Source organism: Suillus fuscotomentosus (genome assembly GCF_016647785.1).
Source record: "Suillus fuscotomentosus strain FC203 chromosome Unknown F5891scaffold_1, whole genome shotgun sequence".
NCBI classification, from domain to species: domain Eukaryota; kingdom Fungi; phylum Basidiomycota; class Agaricomycetes; order Boletales; family Suillaceae; genus Suillus; species Suillus fuscotomentosus.
This window is the reverse complement of record NW_024539513.1, coordinates 106,975-122,159: the sequence shown is the minus strand read 5'-3', so window position 1 is coordinate 122,159 and position 15,185 is coordinate 106,975. Positions and strand designations below refer to the sequence as shown.

General features: G+C 48.0%; 6 protein-coding genes across 6 annotated transcripts; 3 read left to right on the top strand and 3 right to left on the bottom strand.

Annotated features, from left to right (window-relative positions):
* Window positions 1-436: 436 nt before the first annotated feature.
* F5891DRAFT_2324 (EF Tu GTP binding domain-containing protein) lies at window positions 437-2,612 on the bottom strand. The gene is made up of 9 exons (XM_041371022.1): window positions 2,218-2,612; window positions 1,998-2,163; window positions 1,685-1,949; window positions 1,438-1,630; window positions 1,215-1,388; window positions 963-1,162; window positions 814-914; window positions 596-747; window positions 437-547 (listed from the first exon to the last, which is right to left on the bottom strand). The coding sequence occupies exons 1-9, from the start codon at window positions 2,483-2,485 to the stop codon at window positions 522-524; spliced, it is 1,545 nt and encodes a 514-aa protein (XP_041233724.1). The 5' UTR covers window positions 2,486-2,612; the 3' UTR covers window positions 437-521.
* Window positions 2,613-5,263, bottom strand: F5891DRAFT_2398 (uncharacterized protein). Its single transcript, XM_041371038.1, has 6 exons — window positions 5,193-5,263; window positions 5,079-5,138; window positions 4,890-5,027; window positions 4,793-4,831; window positions 4,226-4,681; window positions 2,613-4,175 (listed from the first exon to the last, which is right to left on the bottom strand). Exons 1-6 carry the CDS (start codon window positions 5,230-5,232, stop codon window positions 2,740-2,742), a joined length of 2,169 nt encoding a protein of 722 aa, XP_041233723.1. The 5' UTR covers window positions 5,233-5,263; the 3' UTR covers window positions 2,613-2,739.
* Window positions 5,264-5,419: 156 nt separating this feature from the next.
* F5891DRAFT_1179666 (uncharacterized protein) lies at window positions 5,420-6,079 on the top strand (the record flags this gene model as incomplete). The annotated part of the gene is made up of 5 exons (XM_041365816.1): window positions 5,420-5,464; window positions 5,519-5,631; window positions 5,681-5,733; window positions 5,788-5,973; window positions 6,027-6,079. The coding sequence occupies 5 exons, from the start codon at window positions 5,420-5,422 to the stop codon at window positions 6,077-6,079; spliced, it is 450 nt and encodes a 149-aa protein (XP_041233722.1).
* A 186-nt stretch (window positions 6,080-6,265) lies between these two features.
* On the bottom strand, window positions 6,266-7,113 carry F5891DRAFT_937147 (uncharacterized protein; the record flags this gene model as incomplete). Its single annotated transcript, XM_041374079.1, has 4 exons — window positions 6,266-6,445; window positions 6,499-6,564; window positions 6,620-6,639; window positions 6,699-7,113. 4 exons carry the CDS (start codon window positions 7,111-7,113, stop codon window positions 6,266-6,268), a joined length of 681 nt encoding a protein of 226 aa, XP_041233721.1.
* Window positions 7,114-7,404: 291 nt separating this feature from the next.
* Window positions 7,405-9,203, top strand: F5891DRAFT_991756 (Pex12 amino terminal region-domain-containing protein). The gene is made up of 6 exons (XM_041378146.1): window positions 7,405-7,653; window positions 7,702-7,810; window positions 7,868-8,013; window positions 8,064-8,186; window positions 8,236-8,412; window positions 8,463-9,203. Exons 1-6 carry the CDS (start codon window positions 7,540-7,542, stop codon window positions 8,901-8,903), a joined length of 1,110 nt encoding a protein of 369 aa, XP_041233720.1. The 5' UTR covers window positions 7,405-7,539; the 3' UTR covers window positions 8,904-9,203.
* A 3,124-nt stretch (window positions 9,204-12,327) lies between these two features.
* Window positions 12,328-14,863, top strand: F5891DRAFT_1989 (ankyrin repeat-containing domain protein). Its single transcript, XM_041370881.1, has 3 exons — window positions 12,328-12,574; window positions 12,624-14,198; window positions 14,255-14,863. The coding sequence occupies exons 1-3, from the start codon at window positions 12,458-12,460 to the stop codon at window positions 14,765-14,767; spliced, it is 2,205 nt and encodes a 734-aa protein (XP_041233719.1). The 5' UTR covers window positions 12,328-12,457; the 3' UTR covers window positions 14,768-14,863.
* Window positions 14,864-15,185: the final 322 nt, after the last annotated feature.

The following is a 15,185-nucleotide window of genomic DNA, read 5'->3' as shown; positions in this document are numbered from 1 at the left end:
CTCAAACAAGCGATGCATCTGCTGTCGATGCTGCGCCTGTCGTGCCCAACAAAGAGCCATCTTTGCCAGCGCCCGAGCCTCAAGATACCCCCGAAGTTACCAGCTCGTTAATGCCTTCAACAAACGATGATCCCAAAGATTCAAAGGAGGTTTCATTCCCGGCTTCTACTACCACCGACCCCACTGTAACATCGTCATCCAAGCTCAGCACCGCCAGCACCAGAAAGAAGCGGCGGTCACTCTTCGCCAAATTGAGAGAGTTTTTTTCCCGTAAGGAGAAGACGAAGAAGTAGGAGTTACTTTGACCCCATCTTGATCGTCTTCGCTTGTTAATATGTAGCTCTTCGTACATTCCTCGTGCTCCCACAGCCTCTTACGACGCAGATGACTTCTTATTTCTTTCAGCATTACGCAAACGATACCTCTTTCCTTGTACTAATGAAAATTCTGTAGGGCTTATGTGGCTGTTGTACATAGTATTGGTGTTATATATGCATTTCTATTGTGATACTGTCTTATATTCAAGAAATAATGTCCAGAACAATACCTGGCAAAGCGATGAGAATCTCGACGGCTCTGATGGTCAATGGCTTACCTGCGCTTATCGTCTCACCTCCCCGTCGAACGAGAATTCTTCCCATATCTTTATTCACAGAGAATGGCTCCAATGGAATGGGGCGAGTACTGAGTGTAGGACCTGATAAGGTCCCGACACGCAGGCTAATCTCCACCTCAGCAGAAGTACCCCTGGACAGTACCCTTGAGTCCAAGATCAGACACAATCCTGGCAAGACAAAAAGGAACGAAACGCACCGAGGATTCTTCTTCGTCACTACCCCAGAAGCTCTGTCCAAGGTAGCTATCAACTTTGATATCATGGCAGGTACATCTCGCGAGTGATGGAACAGCTCGATCTAACCCCAGAGTTATGAGACGCAATAGGGAGGGTTTAGACGACGTACTGATGTACCAGTAGTGATTGGGAGCTGGATGTCAAATACTATGATTCGAGCTGTGAAGACTGTAGCCAATGGCACAATATCCGATGGCGGGCAAAGGACGCTTCCGATGCTCAGATGGATAGGGTCGATGGAGGTCAGGTACACAGCTGCATTGGTTCCAGCTGCTGCCCAAGGTACGCTCTGTTCCTCCACGTCGATAACTGAACATCAGTCAGCATCCACACAACAGCACTAATAAGTATAGGAACCCACGTCGAACTATCGCAGATTCATCTCCCGGAAGTACTCGAAGGCGTTCTCCGACTTGCACCACGCCACCGCATATACGACCAGTTACACCCGTTCCGGAATTTTGTCCCTTGAAGACATTGGATATCGGCAATCTTAATGGGGAAGTAATTTCTCGAGTGGGGGGCTCCAGTTTATCTGGATGTGATTGAGCACATCAATGCAGGTACAGTGCAAAATAACTCACCAAGCAAGTCAACCAATGTAGGGCCTTTGTACCATTTAGACAGTACCGAAGCATCGGCGTTGTTGACAAGGTTAACGCCGAGCATGGCACTTACTGGGACAAAGCTCGTTTTCGAAGAGGGAAACCCTGACTGGACAAGGAAGGCACGTAACAACCCACATATTTCTTCAAATCGACTCGGATCCCAATTGACCTACAACCATGTCGGCAATGATAAAGACGCAGAGTTATGAGACCCTAAACTAACCTGGTCTAATTTGTTGACTGCCACAATAACTTGAGATACACCGAGGCTCCGAACTAGCAGCAGATGTTCACGAGTCTGACCACCGCGGTCGAAACCTGCCTCGAACTCTCCAGTGATAGCATCAACTACAAGTAGCGCGCAATCAGCTTGTGCAGCTCCAGAAATCATGTTTGGGATGAAGTCCTTGTGTCCAGGGGCATCTAGAATGGTGACTTGTCGTTGAGGGGTCGACAAAGATTGTAAAGCAATGTCCATCGTGATTCCTCTGTTGATCAGTTGGTACGCGCAATTGAAATAACAGGAAAATGCAGACCTCTCTCGTTCTTCGATGGTTCCGTCTAACTCCCATGCCCAACTGAAGCTGCTCTTTCCAGCTTTACTGCTGCCTCTCTCATTAGCAACACGGGTCTTTTCGTCAACTCTCCCCAGTTCATAGAGCAAACGGCCCATGAGCGTCGACTTTCCAGCATCGACATGTCCTGTCATTCAGCATCAACAAAAAATCACTTGAAAATGCCAGCAAGACTTAGTACCAATCACGACCAAGCTAACAGTCTTTTTGTCACCTCCTTGCCCTTCAAGGACTTTCCGAACTTCCTGTAACAGCTTTCCACGCTCCAGTGCAATTTTCGGAGGAGGTTCATCGATCGGCTCTTCTCCCTTTGACAACAAATTCAACGCGGCCATGTCGAATAGTCGAGCATCCAAACCCCCTGTACCGTGAGGAGTCATCGTTCCCGACTTCTTCGCACCTATACCAGCCTTCTTTGAGGCCTTACTCGGTGTATTCACAGGAGACATCGCTTGAGAAACGGGTGTGGTATAGCCAGATGAAGGAGGTGTCTTGGCTACTTTCTTCTGTGCCGCTTTCTCCGCCTTTTCGCGTTCCTTCGCAGCTGAAGTGACAATCAGCAAAAAAGTTCCATTAGAGCCCACAACCTGGTCTACAACAAACAAACAAACAAGTCCTCCAGAAAAATGAATGAATAAAATAAAAATGCGAGTAGAGAAATACAACAAAGGAATGGCGGATGGAGCAGGGAACCAAGGTTCGTTCACCGTCTGTGGGAAAGAGAAGTTCCCCGACGCGCATTGAATACGATATCGTCAGGGCTTGGAACGTCAAATGCAAATCCCGAGCTCATCTTCATCCCCGGTAGTGCAGCCCTAGGGCGAGACGACTTGTGTCGTTGGGACTGTGAGAAACCAAGGCTGGAGTGGCTCTGCGAATGGGAAGCCTCGTACACCTTCACAAGGTTCGGCACCTCCCTTCCATACTTGTGAGCTGAATGCGTGGCCTTGTCTTCGGGAGATGGGGGTGTTAGAGGATCATCGAGAAGTAAAGAAGCGAATGCCGAGGGAGACGCACGAGAGTTAGTTGGCTTTGGTATGAATAGAGGAGACTGTATGATGTCACAGGAATCGGTATCGTCGTCGGGTGGTGTTGGCTGTGGTTTTTCACTTGCTTTCTTGACCTTCTTTGCCAATTTAGATTGCTTTGGCTCTGCACCAGGCATCTGAACTAACGATGCAGGCTCTTGAGCCTGCGGTCTAGACAGACTTTGGAGTGACTGATAGGATGTGGTTATAGCAGTAGTAGCTGTGGCTCCATTTGCGATGGGCGTGAAAAATTGTGTGTGAGGTTTAGGAAGCTCCTTTGGAGGCGAACTGGGCGGGGACTTCGGAAGCTTCGGCATGAGACTAGTATTGGCACTGGCTTTCGCCTGGGCAAGCGCTGCGAGCTTGGACTGAGGGCGAGCCTTCGTTTCAACCTCTTGGCGCATGATGGGCAAGTTTGGGGTGACGTCAGCTCGAGGTGGCGAATGTGGCATCGTTGGCTTGACAGTAACAACTGACGATGCCTTAGACGCCGCGCTCGACTCGCTCTTTGGAGAAGGTCTCGCAGTTCTTTCGCGATCGTGAGCTTCTAACTCCAAAGCTGTCTGGATAGCCTGTTTGACATGCCCAGACATAGAAGAAGTGGTAGTAGACGGAGCCTTTATAGGAGGAAGTATCTTCTCTGCAGGTGGGGATTTTATAGTGGTTGCAAATGATAATCGACTTTCAGCCGTAGGTCGTAAGGCGGGGTAAGTAAGCACTGAAGTCGTCTCCAAATCCGATGAACGAGAACTCCTCGTACTTGCACGAGAACTCGCAAGCATGGATAATTTGGAGGGTTTACTGCTGGCTGGAGGCTTCGGAGGGAGCGGTTTTCCGCTCACTTTCGACTGGAAATCAGAAATCTCGGGGAGAGTATCCATGGGTGGTACAGGAACAACTGATGATTTTGCACGCGATGTTGCGCGCTCTGTTGGAAGCGGAAGTGGCTCTGTGCGTATATCAGATTGTGATACTGATGTGGCAAGCGATGGAGCGGCTTCATAGCTCGAAAGACGTCGTACTGCGGAGGGCGATGGTGATGGAGGGATGAAGTTTGGGTCCATCGCGATCTCAGGATATTCTAGCGCCACGGTACTGCGTTGGCGGGTATCTGTCCTGACTTCAGTCACACCAATCAAATCCTTGCTGATACCAACACACCAATAACTTCTCCGTACGATGTCGTGGTATCAGTGATCATTGATGCACGTGGATTATTCAAAGCTACGAGCTGCTGTTTTGAAGGCCAGTGGCGAGAGGGTTCAGTCCTTTCGGTAATCTCCGTAATGGTGCTGAGCCTCGAGCCGCGTGACAAGACGCCCAATGGGATATCATCCGAGTCGACCTCTTCCGGAAATTCCTCGGGATAGTAGACCTCATGTTGACCTTGCTGTGCTAATACTATGAGGGGAACTCGAGGTCGGTCCAAGTCGCCATCGTAATATTCGTAGCCTGTTGGTCCAGCCACGTATTGTGGTTCATCATGGAACTCCTCGCCTTCCGATGGTAGTATATCAATACTGTCAGGTCGCACTAAAACACATTTAGCACCTGACTGTACGAAGGCTGACGCAGGGATCGTGGGGACGACATGCACCTTCCTGTTCCTCGTCTCGTCTACGGCGTAGCCGGTTCCATAAACGGGATCCAAAACGGGGGGTAAAAACAACATGGTGGAAGAGCGAATGCAAGACTATTTACAAATGAGAGGATACGTTGGAAACTTACCTTTGCGAGTTTTGGCTGACGCTCTCCGGTCTTGCTCCTCTGTCAAGAGTGCGTTAGTTGAAAGACACGAGGTTAAAGAGGTTGATGTGTTACACACCATACAAATACGATAAACTGCTCTCTACATTAAAGTACTGGTCCCATAGGGTTTCCTTGATGAAGTCATCGTCGAGGCCTGAGACTGCTTCATCTCCAATGAGCTCTCTGATTTGTTCAAGACAGAACGTCATTTGAGCTATATTGAGCTCTCAGCGTGCATCACGAGCACATATATCGGGCCACTCGCCATGCTGCTCGGGAGTGAGCTCGTCTCCTCCGTCGGACAATGCAGCATCATCCAATTCATCTAGTCACACGATGAATCTCAAATTAAACTGACATCAGGATGATTCGTGCATACCATGGATGTTCATATTTCGTACAAGCCTATGTCTGGACATTGTAAAGATTACAGATGGAGATACAACGATATGTACAAAGATTTGAGAAGAATCTATGCGATCTGGTTCAATTGCTTAATTACTGACTGGCGAGTTACCAAACAAGCACAAACAAAACACCTTTTATTACCGTCACATAAAAGTGATAGTACAACTTTGCTAGAACGCGTTTTGAAAGACCAGAATCATGCTTGCTTCTGCTCGTCATAGTTTTTCTCGCATACCGCGTCGCGTAAGTTGACAGTCCTTTAAGAATGGTCCTGCGTCGACGATTTTCTTTTTCAAGGCTTTCTCAACAACTTCGACGCGTGCATATGACGTCTCCAAGCTCATCCTCATTGGACGACTAGGCAAAGACCCTGAAGTTCGTCTTACCAAAGGTGACAAGGAATACGCTTCGTAAGTTTTCTATGTCTTTTCCGAGATGTCCCTCTGAATCTGTATTCAGTTATACCGTTGCGACCACCAACTACCCACCTCCACCTCCTAACCCTGATGGCAGTGAGTAAACCTAGTTTTCTTAGGGTATTAGTATCACCTGAACTCTTACTTCAGACCGCCAAGAGGCTGGAACCACGTGGCACCACATCATTTGCTTCAATCCCAATCAGACCAACTACTTGCGCACTCTCCAGAAAGGGACCCAAGTCTACGTTGAGGCGAACTTTGAGCTTCGTGACCCAGACCCAAGTGCGGACTCATCTTCACCGCAGGGCCAAAGACAGATATTCCTTAGACACGGTATATTACTTCTTTCTTATTTCAACATTTCCGTAACTGATTGTTGTTTATAGAAAGCATCCGGGTTATCAGGCACGCCCCCTCGCATAGCGAGAGCCCCGAGTAGTGCATGTCACTTTATGACTATCGTAGCTACACATCTTATTGGTATAACTATTACACACCACCGCTCACCCCACACGATAATATATGTTACATCTATTGGTATCTCACTCATCATGATGGTCAAATGGTGACTCGGACCGCCTTCTCATGCCAAGTGCGTTGTGGGAAGGATCTGTGAGCCATGCCTTTACTCGCTGGTGAACTGGCGAACCTCGACTCGCTGATATGAGCTTACCGTGCTCTCCCGGATTGGTACAGACGGGAGAGGCGCATGCATCTCTGTCCCTAGAACAGATGAGGCTGACATTCGTGCACCTTCTGACTTGTTGATTTTGTGAAGATAATCCCGTACAGTTGTGACCACAAGCTAATGGTTGGTGTGTGAATGTTTGATCAGGTGAGTTTTGGAAGAGGACGTACATGATGGTCTTCTTGGGTTGAACCCGAGTAGCAAGCAACAACAGCAATAGGACAACAATGGGCGTTCTATACAGCCTCAATCAGCTCTTCAAATTCATAAACAAATAACGCATATACTAACGTCCAACCAGATTGGGAACGCTGGACGGAAGCAAACTTAAGTTGGTCGTTTCCAGAGGTATATGGCAAAAGTTATTTACCTCCCCCGTGAATAATGTGGTCCCCTTGGATCCCCAGCTGTTTTGCTGACTTGCCCATTGCGCTCATGCTTTTCTCCACATAATAACTCGAATGGCCAGTCTGCCTTACGACTCCAACCATGCTATCCACACTTGTCCAACTATCTAAACTGACATCCCCAACACCGGCTGGGTGACCGAGGTCGCCCACGGTACACGCAAATAACGTATGACCCGCGATAGTTTGTATAGAGATGACGAGGCCTTTGCCTTTTGAATGTCGAGAGGACGCACGGAAGCGTTTGCGTAGAGACAAACCAAGCGTGACCGCGTCAGACGCTGAAAATGATGGAAAACGATAATTGCCCTCCTCAGTGAGTGCTTGAGAAGCGAGTTCAGCGTCTGAGGGTATCATTGCGTGGAAGGAGGTAAACATGAGGATTAAAAATGTACAATGGAATGTCAAGAAGGAGAATGAGGGACGACGGAGTGGCCCACGGACCTTGGGAGCAGAGATTGTTCTATACCAGATGGAGGCAATTACATGCAAGACAATAGAACTTGAACATAGAATATGCTCAGACAACTCAAATTTGAAGGTGTAGGGATAATTCAATATATATTATTAACAGGCCTGCTGGCGTATCAATAACTAGTATACCACAAAAGCAAGCTTACAATGGGTCTTCGACACAGGATAGACCTTGTAATGAAGTTCAACCATCAACTTGAGTCACTGGACTGGGTAAGGGCGTTTGCCATCGTTCCTTTCCCGTCATCGTCGAGGACGCCACGCCACGTGAATTTGAAACCTATGAATAGCCGGAATTAACAACTTGAACAAGACGACCACTCTATATGCATGGAGTTCTTCAACGACGTGGGCGGAGATCCGCTCAAGCCCTCCTTGTTTGAATTAGTTGCTCAAGAGCAGCTCCGTGACTTGCTTCAGCCTGCTCTAAAGTATGTACTTGCAGTAAGTTCTCAGATTCTACTACAGCACCACACTACTTACCCCTGCCAGGTGTTCGCTCAACGTTACCCCCGCTATCTGATTCGTATAGTCAACCGCCATGAAGAGTTTTATGCTATCATCATGTTTTTCGTTGAACGCCATTATCTCCGCAAACATAGTGAGTAGGTCTGGCAAGTTGATGCAGTGGACTCAAGTACGCTATCAATATTACTAGATGCATCATTTTCTGAGAATTTTTACGGCTTGAAGAGACGCAGAAGACCTTGGATAGCGACCGAACGAGCAACAGCTGCTGTTGGTGGAGTACCAGCCGGTGAGAAGCTCAGAAGTCGTGAGATCTGGCGGTCGTTATTTCTCCTGGTAAGAATTCTCGGCGATGACCAGACAGCCCCTCACCTCTGTGAACTCAGATTGCTGTACCTTATTTACGAGCGAAAGGGCAGGATTGCTATGAGTCGCTCGGTGGAGGCATTGATTCTGATATCCTGGAAGATGGAAGTAGCGAAAGACATATACGAGAACTCACAGACGAGGTGAGCAGTACCGTTTCATGATGACGCAATGCTCGACAGGTATCTCCAGAGTATGGCAGGCGTTTTACGCCGAAAGTTTAAAACACTATACCCATGGTTCAACATCGGATTCGAAGCCTGGCTTCTCGCCCATAATGTAGCCTATCTATTTGATCGTACGCCATTCTACCGCCCATGGCTAGCTTGGATAGGAGTCGATCTCAGAAGACTCAATATGGATGATTTCGTGAGTTTAGCATTTCAGTCATTCGCATTGCACTCATACCACCTGGGTAGCTCGCACAACAAGCGAAGCAAAATGCTATTTCCCCAACAAAGAGCGGATTTTTAGCTGTAGTTCGACGGCTCCTGCTGCGATCACCCCAACTACTACTCGACTCCTTGAGGCTTCTCTTACCTACAGCCATCTTTTTTATCAAATTCTTAGAATGGTGGTACTCCCCGGGCTCCCCTGCGCGATCATTATCCATATCCCCTCTTGGTCCAGCTATCCCTCCACCTCAGATCCTTCCACCGCACCCCGCAGGGATCACCATCGACAACACAAAATACGGATACTGCCCGCTTTGCAAAGAGCTTATCCACAATGCCACGGCATTGCCTTCTGGTTACGTATTCTGCTACCGCTGCGCACACGACCACATCGAGCAACATGGTAATTGCCCGATAACACTCCTCCCCGCGAAGGCGTGGCAGCTCAGGAAAGTCTTGGTATAATTGACGCTCACTTCCTGAGTCATCTATTTGCATTGGTACATCGTACCTGGTAATCTTATGTGTTTTTTCGTAGTTAACTACCAAGAATCATATGAAAAGTGTTCCTATGACATTCTTAGTTGCTAGGCCCCGGGGCGCGTCAGACTTCCGCTTGAAAACTTGCATTTCCTATGCGTCGCGACGTTGCCTACCCATCTCATTTGAGTTGTTGAAATCTATGTCTGGATGCCCACGATGACGATACTTGTCGTGTGTAACAAATTTGTACATAGTGCTTGATGTAGCTCTTCACGCAAGAAATAGTACATCATGCACTGTATTCGATTAAGCCCAGCTACACCAAGCTGGATACGGACATCAAATCACGGTATATTCAACAAATGTGCACAGAATTGTAGAACGGATGCATGCGCTAAGCGACGTAACTTAGCTAGACCTCTACTTCGTGGTCTGGCAGCAAATATAATTGTGATATTGTTGATCAAGTTCAAAGATGTAGTCAAAAAAAAATACGTGGTAGAAACTTGAGGTCGACGGCGATTGACCAATCGTTCGGTAGGATACGATACTCATCCTGATACTAAACAAGATCGGCCAATCTTCGAGATCCTTTGGCTCGTGAACAGATGCATCGCTATTTGTGCATACGAGGCCGGTATGGGCTACGTGTAGAAATAAACTCCCGACGGAAGAAATAATAGCCAGAGGCATACTTCTTCGGTAGGGAGTGGATTTCAACACTGACAGAATTCGGCACATCGTCCTAGTCCGCGTCATGTTGGAAATGAGCTGCTTGATGGATGGATGGATGGATGGATGGATGGATGGATGGATGGATGGATGGATGGATGGATGGATGGATGGAGGCAGCAGGGGTTGCTCATGGCATCATCCCATGCGGGGAGCACTCATGATTGAACGCCAACAAGTTTGGCCCTCTCTAATCAAGCTTAGACATCTCCCCTAGAGAGACCATCGACGAATGATCATAATCGTTCCTTGAAAGAATTACAAGAACTCACTTGGTTGGTAAGGGAGTGTTTCTAGCAGTAAAGCAACAAAAACAAAATTGCCAAAAGAATAGACTGGATGAGTTAAATAATTTCGAACTGGACAAGAATCCAACGTAATGAGTAAAAAGGAAATGCCTGAATGTGATAGACAAGTTAGATATAGCCAGGATGAGACCCTACATACTAGGACCGAGTGGTGAGTACCGCTTTTTGTAGTTCTTACTTTTCTCAGGGCTGAGTGATGATAGGGCAGATGACTGATTATGTCCGTCGCATAGAGTCGTGACAAATGGGTTGGACTATGCTGCAAGTATTGTTCCTGGACCACGGAGAAACTCCCCATCAGTGCATGGTTCAAGTCGTTCCCAATACGTTTTGAGCGCGAAAGAGGATATTGGATGCATGACAAAGTAAGATTTCAGTTCAGGTTTTGGAAAATGTGGCGCTTTAGATTCTCTGGAGAGAGGACTATGTAACTTGCATTTTGTGACATCTTGTCACGTGTGACAGATATACTGTGACATTCCGCGACAAAATGAGACTCGGACTCGATCGCCTAACGTCAGTTCGCGCGCGCTATATCAGTAAGTCGATCGTTTCACCTTTGAGATACCACAGTATTCATTGAATATTCAGATGTCCTCATACTCGGACTCCGATTGATACTAACGAATGCTGGCCAACTCTTCCTCAGAGATATTTCTATCGAGCAGACGCTATGTTGCGGAATCCAGAGTCCAGACAACGAATCTGAGGCGTACCTGTTCCTCGGAGCTCTTTTACAGTTCTTGATGTTCGCTCTATAGATCGGTGCACATTCGGCTACCCATCACAAAGTTGCCCTGACGATCCTATCGAGGTCATTTTGCCCCATCCAGGTAATGGGGATAAGGCTTATTTTATTCTTTTAGAGGTGGTCCAACGAAAAGCATTCTCGTGGATGGCTCAAATAAGATCGTTGACCAGTTCCCGACACTCCTCGATTTTGGCCTCTTCTCGTAGTGAGTACATAACAGATCCACTTCTGTGCTTGCCTGGTTGAAGCTCAAACATGTCTTCAGTCAGTCATTGTAACCTATTCAAGTATCCCTCGAGTCAGAATTTCGTCCTTATCACGAGTAGTGCAAATGTTTGGTGGATCTGATTCTTATAACACAACGGATGTACTCTCGAGATTCAGAATAATTCAATACTCACCGGCATCTGGAGAAGTACCTGCACGTGCGAACTCAAACTGCCATGCTTATAAGTTGTGGGTGTTTGCCTAATACTAAGCAACGAGTCGCGAATGTCTCTGGACTTGAAAAGGTTGTACATTGTGACGACGCGGCTTATTCGCTGCCAGATTCTTCAGACCGACGAGCAGGCTCCACCTGAGCAGAGGAACAACTTACTGAGAGTGAATAGTGTTAGCAAGACTGCGACACGAACCTTACAGGGCACCGATGGACTGGCGCGAGCGTTACGACCGTAGATCAATGAATAGATACATATGTTCTGAACCGCGATCTAGTACACAAGTAATACTGTACGTTATTACAACCTTTCAAAGAGCGTGAATCGCGTGAACGCCGACTCAAGGAGAACTGCCACAAGATTATCGATTACCGGTACCCTTGGCATCACTGTGAGTCTGACGTATATTTATCTGGGCAAACATTATTTTGACGCACGTGCATGAAATTTAGGGACTCGAGGTTAGCTTTCCGAAACCCTTCTTGGGACAACCATCATGGTCTGACCAACTACCACTTTTTTGCAGCCCCCTTTCTCGAGCTTGAACATTAAACGACTATCATGAAGGTCAGGCTCACCATACAACCTTTTTGCCAATCAGAGCTTTTACCGACGCTGCGATCTACAGTTTGGCAAACAAATTCAGGCAGAACAGGTCCCTGGATGGTCTGCATACTATCTGGACTACAAATTTCTCAAGAAGATCATTTCGTCCCTTGCTGCTAATCGACCTGCGTCCGAAGCCGCTGCATTGGCCCTTGGTGTCCGCCCAGCTGATATCTTGAGACCTATTTCACAGAATACTACCACAGCAATCCGAGTTCCAGTATCAGCCCAACTAGACACCTCAAATCCCGTCGAGCCGATAACGCAAGATGAGCCAGATGAACCACCTATATTGTCTGCTCTCCAACAGGACGACGATCGTGGTTCTGACTTCCAGGCGCACAAAGCCGCCTTCTTCTTCAAGCTAGAGCGTGAACTGGAGAAGGTGTGTTTTGTCACCAAAGTGTCTACCTACACGAGGCTTAATGTCATTGGGTAATCCAAGATCAATACATTTTACCTGCAGAAAGAAGCAGAGCTGAAGCTCCGGTTGGAGACCCTACTCTCCAAGAGGCGCGCCGCGGCAATACGCGGGCTTCCTGATACGTCCGAGGAAATCACTGTCAACCATGTCGAGTGGAGTGCTGTTGAGGAGGGCTTCCGCCTCCTCGAAAGGGATCTTGGAAAACTTCAGGTACTTCAATGCCTATATGACTGTTATGTGTAACCTGAACCAACTCCTTTCAGCAATTTATAGAAATGAACGCAACAGGATTCAGGAAGATTTTGAAGAAATGGGATAAGAGGTCGCGGTCAACAACGAAGGAGCTCTACCTCGCCAGGCAGGTTGAGGTCCAACCAGTCTTTAATCGGCAGGTAAGCGATGACATCGCTTAGTTTGAATTGTTCTGATACATTTTGATAGCTCATATCAGAGCTGTCTGATACTGTAGCGTCCTGCCTCCTGGATATCACGGACCTATCTGCTAGCTTGAAGGTTGAAGGTCCGGCTGCCTATGATTTCGTGAGCTTCATCGAGAAAAATATGTACGCAGGACCGTTCCGCGATTTTGAGCATGATTTGCGAAAAGCCGTGGAGAACTCGGATAAAGCCTCTATCAAGGATCTTGTTCACCACTCGGATCTTCTTGGTACACAGAATGGATGCAGAATCAATGTCACCCGCATGCTGTGGAGGGTTATCGTCGATGCGCCACCTGAGTTAGCGGATTTAGTACTCGCCAGCATCACAGTCCCGTTCGACTTCGACTTCGTTGACGATATCAATGGGCGAACATGCATCCACGAAGCAGCTGCCGCGGGAGCTCTTCGCCTCGTCAATATGTGTTTGGAGAAGTCATCACAGCCAAAGAAGCTTGACGTTTATGGTCGGTCTGCCATGCATTATGCGGCGATGCATGGGTACGCGCATGTCTGCAAGCGGCTTTTGGAAGCTTCCTTACCTCCACACGTTCTCGATGTGGACAATTGCAGCCCTCTGGTCTATGCCACTTTGCAGGGAAGTCCGGAATGTGTACAAGTGCTGTTGTGCGACCAGTGCATCTCCCCATCATTCACTGCGCCGAACGACAATCTAAATCCTCTTGCTTTGGCTAGTCAGCATGGTCATTTAGAAATTGTATCTCTTCTTCTGAAAAGAGGGGCACGTTGCATGCCAAATAGCAATGGCGAGTACCCTATACATCTTGCCGCACGGGACGGTCATGCCGAGGTTGTCAGGCTTCTTCTGGGCCATGGAGGTTGGGATACTCCAGACAAGTACCACGAGTGGACGCCTCTCTTTCACGCCGCGCGCCAAGGTCGCGCATCTTGCCTTCGAACTCTCTTGGAGGCTGGTGTTCGGATGGACTTGACTGATGAAGTAGGACATCAGGCGGTTCATTATGCGGCCTGGTATGGGCATCGAGAGTCTGTAGAAATCCTTATCGAAGCTGCAGCGAAGGTACCCCACGCCACAGAAATCGCTAGTCTTGGCCCCAAGTCTCCACTGAATAACACAGAAATGCAAGTGGATTCCGAGTTTGATCAGATCCCTTCGTTGTCACTTCCCCCTCCGATCATGCCGCATCGCGTATACGGGCATAATTATTTGGACAAGAACTATCTCGTCGAAGTTACCGTCAACAATAACCTTTTCCGAGGCGCGGGTGTAGCACTCCATCCCCGCCTGACCAGCTCTATTATTGCGCCCAATTTGTCACTTCCATCTTCAAAACCCCTGAAAATGGTAATCACCGCTGGTCCTGGCGTCAATGCTGCTCCGTATAGCATTTTATTGCCTCAAATGGAAGAGTGCGATGTCTTTGTCTTCCAATCCCCGTCGCTGAAAGGGTTGAGCCTGGAATTTTCGATATACCCCAATTTCGGCACTAAAACGATTGGGCGTGCAATCGCTCATCCATCGGTTTTGCAAGGCTGCGATGGCGTATCAGATGTCACGCTTCCCATCCTTGACACTCGTCTTCATAGTATCGGAGAAGTAGGCTTAACTTAGCCATTTATCTTACCAGATGCTCAGTTGACTATTCATTTCAGGTTACTGTCTCAATCAATGTCATAACACCATTTCAAGGTGTTACGTTGGAGGTGGGCGGAGCGGTGGAAACCTACTGGAAATCGATGGCAATACCCAGAGGCACGCCTTCCAATTCGCAAACATCATTGCCGTGGCAGCAATCTCCCGGCTCACTGGATTCGACATATACGTCACCCTCGATACATTCCAACGCCACCTCCCCGTTGCATACATTAACCTTATCATCATTGATCGGGAGTCACGTGCATATCACCGTGCAAGTCACGCGCGACCTGCATCCTGTGATATTCGGTGACTATCTTCTACCGGAGGCCTCTTTTGACCTTGGTGTTTCCGATGTCAATATAGAACAGTTCCAGGCTCTGGCACGTCGATTGAAGCGCGATGATAAGTCGCTTAGAAAAGCAGTATCTGCGCAAGAATGGTCCAGAATGCTGTCACACAATATGATTACCCTTGCGGATGCAATGCAGGTTTGGGCTCAATCTTGTGGTGTCCGATCGTTTCTTTGAAGTAATTTGCTTTGCAGGTTCTTCCTACGCAGCTCGGCCTTACGTTAGAGTTGGCACTGCCTGCCGAGCGTCGAGACCGTGGTTCCATAAGATGCCAAGTGGACCTGAATGAAGCTGTTGATAGCGTGCTGCGCACAATCCGGCAGACTTCTTCGGCTTTAGGTGGAGCGTTCGCTCGTCGCCGAATTGCCCTCACTTCATTTTCGCCACAAGTCTGTGTAGCACTAAATTGGAAACAACCAAATTGTCAGTGCTTCCCCGACTCACATCGTGGAGCCAGAATCTTACTGTATAACCAGATCCGGTGTTCTTTTCATCTCGATGCGGCCAAAATGACGAGGGGCAACGAGCGTCGACCAGATACCGTACTGATGATACAAGTCCCGGGTGTCGTTATTGGTCATCCAGCGTAGCTGCT